The 11,842-nt window shown below is 42.1% G+C and overlaps 2 protein-coding genes across 2 annotated transcripts; both read left to right on the top strand.

Moving 5' to 3' along the window:
* Positions 1 to 958: 958 nt before the first annotated feature.
* Positions 959 to 1,495, top strand: LOC308505091 (interferon alpha-5-like; the record flags this gene model as incomplete). Its single annotated transcript, XM_081066742.1, has 1 exon — positions 959 to 1,495. The coding sequence occupies one exon, from the start codon at positions 959 to 961 to the stop codon at positions 1,493 to 1,495; it is 537 nt and encodes a 178-aa protein (XP_080922868.1).
* An 8,349-nt stretch (positions 1,496 to 9,844) lies between these two features.
* On the top strand, positions 9,845 to 10,458 carry LOC308505308 (interferon omega-2-like; the record flags this gene model as incomplete). The annotated part of the gene is made up of 1 exon (XM_081067332.1): positions 9,845 to 10,458. The coding sequence occupies exon 1, from the start codon at positions 9,874 to 9,876 to the stop codon at positions 10,456 to 10,458; it is 585 nt and encodes a 194-aa protein (XP_080923458.1). The 5' UTR covers positions 9,845 to 9,873.
* Positions 10,459 to 11,842: the final 1,384 nt, after the last annotated feature.

Here is an 11,842-nt window from a genome sequence, read left to right as displayed (position 1 = left end):
GAGGACTTTCCCTCTATCACTGGCTTGATTTCAGAGTCATATTGTGAGAGAGCGCCTTTGCTTACTTACCAGCTGCCACAGGCTATATTTTGGATGTTCCTCATGTTTGAGCCTCGAGGTGACGTGGTTTTTGACAATCAAATGCAAACAGTATATTTTATTACTTAGTTCTATTAAAGTTATTCAAGTCATCAATAATTATGTCAAAACTAAACCAAAAAACGTTGACAATATAGATGAATAATAAGCAACTACTGAAGTTGAAAATTACTTTCTGATATGAAGCAAAATTAAAAGTTAAGTACCAAAAAATAAATGTTAGATAACTAATTTAAGTTCACAATGATGCTCAGTTGTTTTGAATGATTGTAAATCATTCACCTACACATTGGTACTATTTTTACACATTGCATACATTTTTATTTGAACACGAGATGAAATATGTTACTATTGATATGAGTAAATATATTGCGTTAAAAGTCATTCTGCAAACTTAGTTAAAAAGTTAAATTAATTTGAATTATGTTAAAGGAAATATCAATAGCTTTCATATTTAACTTGCAGCTCAAAATGTTTACTTATTCATTCTTAATCCTTCAAGGAATAAATAAACTTTACACTTTCTTTTTTTATACGTAAAGCTCAGATACACATGCAGTACATACATATATATCGTACATCTGTGTTAAGTTTTCTTGGGAGATTCACTTAGGAAAACATCTGGAAGACTCTGTGGGCAAGGAGTAATATGAAAAATAAAAGTTTGCATGGCACTGATCTAAGCCGTGTAGAAAGTGCATCAAGGAAAACAAAAGCAGAGTAGAAAGGGGACATTCAGAAATTGGAAATTCGTATGTCCCCTACATAAGACACATGCACAAAGGAAGGACTTCAGAGCCTGGAGACAAGGTGCGCAGTCCCCGGGCTCAGCCAGGCCAGCAGCATCTGACAGCCCCCAATGGCCCTGCCCTTCTCCTTTCTGCTGGCCCTGCTGGTGCTCAGCTGCCACTCCAGCTGCTCTCTGAGCTGTGACCTGCCTCAGAACCACAGCCTGCTTAACAGGAGGACCTTGATGCTCCTGGCACACATGAGGAGAATGTCCCCTTTCTCCTGCCTGAAGGACAGACATGACTTTGGATTCCCCCGGGAGGCGTTTGGTGGCAACCAGTTCCAGAAAGCTCAAGCCTTCTCTATCATCCTTGAGATGACCCAGCAGACTTTTGACCTCTTCAGAATAGAGGGCTCCTTTGCTGCTTGGGACAAGACCCTCCTAGACAAATTCTGCACTGGGCTTTATCAGCAGCTGAATGACCTGGAAGCCTGCGTGACGCAGGAGGTGGGTGTGGAAGGGCCTCACCTGGTGAATGAGGACTCCGTTCTGGCCGTGAGGAAATACTTCCAGAGAATCACCCTCTATCTGCAAGAGAAGAAATACAGCCCTTGTGCCTGGGAGATTGTCAGAACAGAAATCATGAGGTCCTTCTCTTACCAGTGAACTCGTGGGGAAGATGAAGGAATGATGAATGACACCTGGTTCAACATGGAGATGATTCTCACTGAGCAATAATATCACACTTCCTCATGTTTGTCATGGCAAAGACTGTCTATTATCTTGTGTTGTAATGATGACATACATGCAACCAATTTGTCAAAGATTTTCAGGAGTTTTAGGTAACATGATGTTCAACTTTACAGGCACTAGTCACTTAGAGATGCCCATGCTGATGGATCTGTTTATCGATTTTAATATTTATTTATTCGTAATAATTTTTTCATATAGTATCTTGCACATACATCTTTACATTGTGGGGATACAATAAAATATGTTCTTTCTGTTTAGTTCTTTACATTTGTGATTTTCTTTGTTTATTATAATTTTACCATAGTAAACTTCTTGTATGTTTATTTTTAAAAGAAACATGAAGCCTGACCGTGCAACTTGGTTTAAAGAATGGATCGCACAAATCACTTACTCTTCATATTATATTAAAATTCTGGGTAATTGTTGACTTTCTCTATATCAGGTTGTGTTTACAGAGGCGAACAGAATGAATAAGGTTCCTGCTCTCTTGTATCTTTGATTCTTGTGGGGAAAGGAACCTAAAAGTAACGGTCAAAATTAATGTTATGTTTAATGCTGTATTGAGAAGGAAAAAAATGAATTCTCTCACCAGCATATACTTATATAATGTGTCTCTTTCTATCAAATTCTTAGGACCTGTAGTATCCTACTTTTCAGTAACTGACCTAAAAAGAGGCAGCCGAAAAAAACAGAATTCTGTCATGAATTCTGGAGAAGGCTGAAAAATGATCGTTCCTCATTTCACAGAAGTGTCTTACTTTTTCAGTGATGAAATGGTGGCTTGTACTAATATCTGAGACAGGGAAATAAATATCTAGCTAAATGGCAGAGCAGCAGGATAGTTAATGGCTCTATAATGGATACACTCCCATAGCACAACAGTTTCCTTCCTCTCCAGGGTAGAAAGCCCCAGGCTCTTTGTCATTCACTCTTTATCTCTCAGCCCATTCACACAACTGCTTTCTGTTCCATTGTGGTTTCAGCTTAAAAATTTCCCTAAAGAGCAGAACATTACAAGTAAAAAGCAAAAGTGCATCACATTTCCAGATTTGCAGAAATATCTGCATGAGAGGCTTTCCTTAATGTGTTGAGTGTGATGTAATAGTCGCTGTAGCTAGAAGAAAAAAGAAAGTGGATCCAGCCTGTGGGTGGGCAAAGGAAACGCCTCTCAGGAGAAACAGCTCCCTGGTGACCAAGTGGAATAAGTGCAGAGACCAAGAATGGGGGGCAGGCGTCTGATCTAGGCAGATCCTACCACTTCCTGGGGATGTCCCTTCATGCTACAAAACACGGCTACTTCTTGGTAACGATACATTCTAATGCCGTCATGAGCCTGCCTGTTGCCTTCTTACCCTGTGTCTATTACAAAGAGAAAGAGTGTGAGTGTCTGGTTCCAGGCCTTCTTACCCTGTGTCTATTACAAAGAGAAAGAGTGTGAGTGTCTGGTTCCAGGCTGGCTGGACTTTTTGAACTGGGCAGTTAAAGGGACAGAGAAAGGTGTGTTCCCTGCCTACAACCTACTGTGCAGACCAGAGCCTCCCTGTGAATCACCCTTCCACACACTACAGGACTCTGGGGGCAGGTAGAGCTGCCAATCTGGGAATGTAACTCAGTGCTAATCAGGAAAATCTCTTGAAACATTGATCATACAACTCTCAATAGTACAACATTAGTTTCACAGATTTATTCTTAATATCAGACTTCAACTGTTATGAAATAGAGAAATGTTCTCATTGTCATCTTGAAAAAACGATCTTGAAATGTCTTTCACTCAGTGGTAAAACCTCTGCATAGGTAGCAAAATGGAGAAGCTAAGGATTGTGAATGAATAGTGTCATTGTTCCTGTGAGCTAGTGACATTTTATTTATTCAAATGTATCAATTGTGGTATATGTTAAGAGGAATTTCTGTGATGAGCACAATATCTTCCCTGAGGTATTTCACCAGGAAGTATGTGTGATTGCTAAGTTAGCAGGGAGCGCCTGCGACTGTGGAGGGGTCAGCCATCTTTTCCTGAGGTAACATGCTCAACGTTTGGATTTGCTGCTTTCCAACTTGGGATTGGCTAGGGCTGTAGTTAAATTTCAACATATTTCTGTCCTGTGCAGTTTTGTTCTCCCCTCTGGAGGATGGAGTAATTTCGATGATGCACAATGATTGGGAACACTTGGCTTCCCAGAGTATTGGTCAGGGTTTTCTAGAAGATGACCAACATGTTGGATACCTTAGGAAGGCTTGGATTTCTGAGTCCAAACGCAGTCTGTTGGCTGAATTCTTTCTTATATTGGGAGGTCGGCCTTTTACTGAAAGGAATTTTAAAATATGAACTTTTAATTGCCTGAAATATGCAATATAGGATTCAGTATTGAATCATATTCTGCCAGCAATTATGTGTGATCCTGGGGAATTCAGAAGTCTTTGAGCATCATCTTCCTCAAATGTAAATTAAGGTGGAAATATTAATAGAGTTATTGTGAACATGAAACAAACTAAAACATCTTCAAACGTGTTCACAGTGTTAAGGCTTAAATATGGTAAATATTTTCTCATTTTTTAAATGCAGATATACAAAGGTCTGACAATTAAATATGCAAATTTATTGCAACAATGTTGCTAACCTTTTTTTAACATCAGTGGGCTATTCATTATGAATTTGTACCAACTGAACAAACAGTTAACCGAGTTTACTATTTAGAAGAGCTGAAAAAGGTTGTGTGACAAAGTTAGACGACCTGAGCTTTTCCCAAACAATTCATGGTTCTTGAGTAAGGACAATGCACCAGCTCACACGGCATTGTCTGTCAGGGAGTTTTTAGCCAGTCAACAAAAAACTGTATTGGAACACCCTCTCTACCCACTTCATCTGGCCCCCAGTGACTTCTTTCTTTATCCAAAGATAAAGAAAATATTGAAAGGAAGAGATTTTGATAACACTCAGGACATCAAGGGTAATACGACAACAGCTCTGATGGCCATTCCAGAGAAAGAGTTCCTAAATTGCTTTAAAGGGTGGACTAGGCACTGGAATCGGTGCAGAGCTTCCCAAGGGGAGTACTTGGAACGTGACCCTACTGATACTCAGCAGTGAGGTATGCAGCACTTTATCTAGGATGAGTTCGCGACTTAATTGTCCTACTCCAGTATCAGAATATTGAACTCTCCCATCTCTCAATAACTACCTGCAAAAACATGACAGTGTAAAAAACAGAATTCTGGAAAGTGTTACGAAGACTAAAGTATAGTCACTACTCACATCAAAGATAAGTATGTACAGTAAGGAAATGGCGGCTTGCATAAATAAGTGGAAGAGAAGTTCGTCTCTAGGCAGGAATGGATCTTATATGTTACGTGTAATAATACGTGGCACTCTTCTCTCTTCCTTCCTTGCTTTTCTGAATTCCCTTGCCCTGTTCCCATATCAGAATCACTTCCTTTTTCTCCAGTGTAGAAATTCCCAGCGTGCTCTCCTCACTTACTCCTTCTTCAGCTGCGCTGCCCCCCCCCCCCAAACAGCTGTTTCCTCCCCCTTTGTGGTTTCGGGTCATTCATTTTATTTCCCTTTAGAGTATAAAGCCACCAATTAAAAGCAAAAGTTGAATGAGAGTTCTAGGTGTTTCAGAAACAACTGCTATATAGCGGACTATTTTTCTCCTTCAGATGAATATCTTCGGAACTGTGAATGTCCACGTTACAATGATGCAATTGTAGCTGTAGCTGAAAGGAACTAGAAAGTCTGGTCGATTTTACCCGGGAATGATTAAAGCATTTACAGAGGAAGCTCGCCACCTATTGGCCAAGAGGGACAACGACTATCACCAAAGTCAGAAGACAGCAGGCTTCTTTCTGTTCCATGCAAAAGAGTCTGATCCTCACCTACTTCTTCAGAGCTACAAAGAGGCTCTGTCCTGGAAAAATCCCACCCCAATATTTGACTAAGTCCACTTCCTTAGCTGTTGTATCTTGGAGAGGGAGAATTCCCCCAGCTGCAGGCAGGGAACACCCTCTTTGTACAATGGGCAGCTACCTGCACAGAAATGGTCAGAACATGTTTCTGGCCTGCATGCTTCAGCTGGCAACGCCTCCTGAATCATCACTCCTTTGCTGTCCTTTCAGGCCACCTGGAACTTAGAGCCTGCCAGTGTGGGTGTGCAGAAGCTAGGAACTGGGGAACTATCTGCTTTTGGAAGGTGTGTGAACACTTTCTTAAAAGTAAGTTGGAAGTTTTTCAAATTCATTCCCACTATCAGATCATGCCGCTTGACTTTATTATAATGAAAGGAAAAGTCTCATTGTCACTTTGAGTACTGACTCCACTTGCTTCCCTTCCACCTTGACTCAGTAGTAAGAGAGTACAACTTAAAGAAAGGAGTGTCAGAGAGTATAATTGTTGCCAAACGACAGCCCGCCAAGTTGCTCCTCTCCAATTGATGGGTTAAAGGGCTCTAATTCACATGTTAAACGATGTTTGTTCTTGGTTTTCTTTATTCCTCCACCTTTTGTTGGGGACCTTCCAGGACTACAAGGACATTTTTTGGATTCACCTGGCTCTGACTTTGTGATTGCCTTACACCTTTCAATGATATGTATGATTCCTTCCACTCTTGGTTGCCGATTTTTCTTTTTTTACTGCAGCTTTAATTTTTTGTGGTAGTTGTTATTTCCATTATACTACTATTCGAGTGTAAAACGTTTGTTTTCATACTGTCACCGTGCCCTGAAAATCTCTATAGCCCTGTCCTGTTTCACATCCCAGAGTTACTAAATATTCTAAAATGATGGAGGACCAAGCTGCAGGGTCCGAGGGCTGGGGAAGGGGGAGTGAGCGCTGCGCAGCCCGCAGGCCAGGTAGGGGTCCAGAAGCTGAGCGGGTCTTTACACCCCCAGGCAAGAGAAGGGACGCCCAGTGCCTAGGATGGGATGTGGTGATCCCCGTGCAGCCCCAGCTGGAAGCTGGAAGTGATCCAGCCTCCCAAGAAGGTTGTGAACACGGCCCGCCTCCACCGTCCCTTCCAGCTGATGCCCCCGCTGCAGAGGTCCAGGTCCCCCTGATGTCCGTCCAGTCGCGCACAGAAACGCAGGAAAGACACGGAACTCGGCCCACCCGTCTATACCCACGACTTGGGAAAGAATCCAGGCAATCATTCGGGTCTCTGGTAGGCAGTTCCACCTCTGATTCCACCACGAGGACGCTGCACCGCGCGGGACTCACATTTGCTCCCAAAACCACAGTGCACGTGTAGAAACGTGAAGGAGTTGAAAGTCAGCAGCAGCTCCAGCGCGTGGAAGGAGAACAGAGACGTTTAAAGCGTGGACTGCAGCAGGCACGTCCTCAGGAGGAGGAACAATCCAATGGAATGGGCAGCACTGAGTCAGCTGTTTCTCCGGGTCATTCCAGTTCAGAGGGGAGAAGAGCACAGAGTTCTCCCACGGAGACATGGCCAACAGCAGGGTCCCCAGCACCCTTTGCTCTCATAGCACAGCAGCGTGCTGAGCATGGGAAGGGACGCGCGTTACTCCAGTGCCAGCTGCAAACTTCTGTTTCAGTTGACAGAAAAATCTACTCCCTTATAACTATTTAAAAGGAATTTTGTCTACTTTTCCTTAGAATGTAAAGTCAGGCAGTCCAGTTGACTCATATACCACACCCGTAGACATACAAAAGACACCAAATCTTTGGCATTTGAAGTGGAGCTGGAAATCCTTTATCACTTCACCTTCCCTGCTCTTTTGATTTCATGCCATGGTCTCTCCTTGGCTCACAAATCCCATGCCCATTTCTGTCCATCAATTCTTTAATAGACCCTTCTAGACAAGTCATTATTTCAAATCTCCTTAAGGCTTTGACCTTGACTTTCGGTATCTTCAGAAAAATTCATCCCTCCAGATTTAAATTTCTCTCCAAACATATTCATAAATGAGTGCAATTCAAAAAGCTTTATTGAGAAGATCGAGTTAATCTCAAAGTTCTTAGAACAGGGGCCAGTCCATAGTTAGCTTGCAATGTTAGTTAGCCTTTCGGTGTTATCATTTAAAATACCATCATCATTATTGTTATCCAGATTAAGAGCTGAATCTTTTCTTAATTCCCTTTCTCTTAATTCTAGATTTCTCGTCAACCTTTTAATTTCCTGAGTGAATTTCTTAGGCAGAGAAAGAGCTCAAGCAAGGGTTCATATTCAAAATCCTGCCCGAGAGGGTTAGTGTTCTAGCAACTGAAGTTCAGGGGGTCAGTCCCTTGAGAGTTGGTTGGTGTGATTCCTCCTTTTTCTCCTCAGAGCTCATCACATGTGGCCTCAACTGAAGAAAAATGAAGTGGCTGGTCTTGCAACCCGAAGGCTGGTCAGTGATCCAGGAGGTACCGTTCTGTGAGCCTCTGGCAGAGCAGCCATGTCCTGATTCTGTGTCATTCAACACTGGCTTCCCTCCTTCTGCTGCCACAGATCAGGTCCCAACTTGGCTACCCTGAATTTTGCTAACTTACACTTCGTCATTTTGTCACCCAAAGAGTCACTTCCCTTCTTGCACTTTTATGACATTCAGAATTATATTTGTTTTATTTTTGCCCACAAGCAACTGTCAAGTTTTTCTTTTTGGGCAAGTTGAAATGAGAAACACAAAATCTGAAGTCTTGAACATTATAGAGAACACAGTGAAGCCCTGTTGCCCTTCTTTTACTTTCCTTTGTTGGTTTAACCACAGGATGAAACAGAAATTGTACCAGGGGAGCGAGACAGACTACACCTCCTGTAAACCACTCTGCCAAAAAAATAAGATATTAAGATTCTTGTTATTGTTGTCTTTTGAATTTAAAATGAAATAGCACAAATAAGGAAAAAAAGCTTTGTCTCCCTGACATAATAGCCTGGGCTCATTGCCCTCCTCACATGAGACAGAGAAGGATGAACAAAGAAGCCCAACTAAAATATGCAGACTGAATGAACAATTGAAGTTCACTAGTTTCTAGCCATAAGTTTCTGCTGAGAGACATCATCATCCGATCTCCTGTGACCAGCTCACAAATTTTGAACATAATGAGTGTACAATAATCGAAGTAAGATAATCGAACACTAAAAGTCATACTGGAAATATAAAAATTATTTGCCTACTAAGGGTTAAATGATTACAATTGGATAACTGTTTCTTCCACTTACTTAAAAAAAATAAACTTTGGTATCAGCACTGAGAGATGGTTTTACTCCTGATACCTGGGAACATGGGTCAGGAGGTTACCGGTGAGAATGAGGGTCCTCAATACACTTCCAGTGGGAAAGTCCAGGAACCTAGAAAATTCCTTATTTTGCCAACAAAGACACAATCTCTCCACAGCAGGGGAATCCTAAAATCCTCAGGATGTGGTCAGCTTGCACTCAGGGAGTGAGTCAGGAGAGTTTGGGTTGTGGACTCTCTGTCACTTCAGAGGGAAAGGGTTTCTAGAGGTGATACCTCCTTTGTGAGTGAGGTGCTGCTGGGAAAACAAAATTATCTTGGTATTAGAATCGCCAACCTACGTGCACCAGAAAAGAACCAGAATTCCTGCTGCAAGTATTGGCACGACCTGAGGAGCCAATAGACCCGTTACAAAATGGTGGAAAGAAAGGGCAATGTCTCTGTTAGTCGTGACCTTGTGGCCCCAGTGAAGCGCAACCACATAGACCTGCATGAATGTGTTCTAGCAGGAAGAGAAACATCCCAGAAACTTACTCACTCATGATCACCAGTCTCGGCTGTGAAGAAAATAGTAAACAAATCCCAGTCATGGGTGCTGAAGAGCTTATTTCCTATACACAGTGTGGTAAGTACCTAACAAAATACACAAATCCACGGGGCTGAGGAAGCCTGTCTCCCTCTGTAAATAAAGTAAGGAGGTAAAAATGTTGACCAGATTCAAGGCCATATTTTGTTTCTAACACTGAGAAAGCAGTATTTATATATTAAAAACGTACATGAGTATGTGCATGTGATCGAGTAGTATATGCCTACATAACAGTATTTGCTTTTGGACAAAAATGTTTCTCATTTGATTGATAATATCCATTTTAACTGGCACATTTGAAGTTTACTGGGAAACTTAAATTTCCATTGCAAAATTAATAGTGTTGACTGATATCTTGTTAGACATGAATGAAAACAAAAAAGGCAAGTGAAAGTGCAGGAAAATGTTTAGAAAATGAAAATGATTGTGTTCCCTATTTAATGGCCATGCTCAGAAAGAATGTCATCAGAGGACCTAGAAGCCAAGGTTCATCCCACGCTCAGCTGAGCCAGGCCAGCAGCAGCACCCACATTTCTCCATGGCCCTCATGCTCTCTCTCCTTTCGGCCCTGGTGGTGTTCAGCCATGGCCACGGTGGGTCTCTGGGCTGCAAGCTGACTCTGAACCATGCTCTGGTCAGCAATGAGAACCTCGTGCTCCTGGAACAAATGAGGAGAATCTCTCCTTCCCTGTGTCTGGATGACAGAAAAGACTTCCGATTCCCCCAGCAGGCAGTGAATGGCAGCCAGGTCCAGAAGACTCAGGCCACCTCTGTCCTTTACGAGATGCTCGGGCAGACCTCTAGAGTCTTCCTCACAAAGCAGTCCTCTGCTGCCTGGAACACAACCCTGCTGGACAAGCTCCTCACTGGACTCCATCGGCAGCTGGAAGACCTGGAACCCTGTTTGGTGCAGGAGATGGGACAGGCAGACTCTGCCGCTGGGAAGGACCCGACACTGGCCGTGAAGAGGTACTTCATGGGCATCCGTCTCTACCTGAAACAGAAGAAATACAGTGACTGTGCCTGGGAGGTTGTCAGAGAGGAAATCCTGAGCTCCTTCTCTTCATCAGCAAGCTTGCAAGAAGGGTTAGGAAAGAAGGATGGAGACCCGGGCTCGCCTTGAAATGGTTCTCCCCGTGACTGAGCCACGTCATCCTGCACATGTGTGTGGTCATTTCAAAGGGCTCTTCTTTCTGCTTCAGTCACAGAGTTGATTGTATTTAATTCAGCAAATATTTTGTCAGAGCATTAGGTTAGACTGTGTTAAAAAATTCAGCTCCAGTGTCATCTGTCCCTAAGAGGTGACTGTGTTATGCTTGTTTATTTATTTATTTATTTATTTATTTATTTATTCCAGTTCTTCTAGTATCTATCATATTTATATTTAAATTCACATGTAATTACATATACATGTTTACATTGTATTATAATTTTAAAGCCACGTTTACTTTTCTATGTTATTAACTTTGCAATTTGTTTTATTTATTAAATTCTCATCAAAGAAAACTTCTTGAATTTATTTATTGTGAAATCAAAATCCAAACCCTGGTTTTGTGAAAGGTATTGAGGAATGAGTAGGAAAACTTATTTGCTCATTCACTGCATTCAGATTACATGTGTAAGTTGAGTCTCTTAATGACATATTGTGTAATTGCAGTCACGAAATACAGGCGAGCAAAGTAAATCCAGTTCCTGTTGTGTTGTAACTGTTTCTTACAGAAAAGGAGACAGAACAGCGGTACTAATGATTCTTTTATTTCAATTATATTAAACGCTGTAGAGAGAAGGAAAGGATAATGATGTTCTCACACAAGAAGTTTAGTTACAAATGAGTCTAGAAAGGACAAATAACACAGGTGCCCTTTCTAAGGTGCCTGGGAGACATTTACATGCAGAAGTCTTATTGGCAGTAGGGAATATGGGTCTAGAAATGCCATGGGGAGGTATGAATTTGGGATTCCTTACTGCATATCTGGTAATGAGGGCATCAGAATGCATGCGGTCACTTATCGAGTGGACAATGAGACGATGACCTAAACCTAGTCTTGCAGACCCTCAGCATTTAAGAATTGGGCAGAAGAGAGTCTGCAAAGGACAGTGAGGAAGAGGGGCAGTGAAGCTAGAAGGATAAATAGGGAAGAGTGGGGGGACACGCTGCTAAGGGAAGGAGTGTGTTTGAAAGACTGAGTGGTACTTGTAGGGCAGGTGCAAAAAAACTATCCCGGTGGGCCTGAAAACAGACACCATTGGTGCTTCAGGATGATCTGCTTTAGTAGAATTAATGGGACAGAAACCAGGTGGGAGTAGGTTGACAAGGAAACACAAGAACGAGAATTAGATACTGTGTATAGAAAATTAGCTTCCTAAGCTTGTTTGCGAAGTGGAGGAGTGAAGTAGATGGTACCTGGAGGAGAATGGGGGTTAACATGCCCGAGCACATTTTCGTTCATGTTTTCTGAGAGTAATTTTCAAAGAATAGATGAATTGGCACAAAACATACGAACATT

Source organism: Rhinolophus hipposideros, assembly GCF_964194185.1.
Source record: "Rhinolophus hipposideros genome assembly, chromosome: 11".
In the NCBI taxonomy this organism is placed as follows: Eukaryota; Metazoa; Chordata; class Mammalia; order Chiroptera; family Rhinolophidae; genus Rhinolophus; species Rhinolophus hipposideros.
The sequence above is the reverse complement of the archived record's forward strand: the minus strand, read 5'-3'. Positions and strand labels throughout refer to the sequence as shown.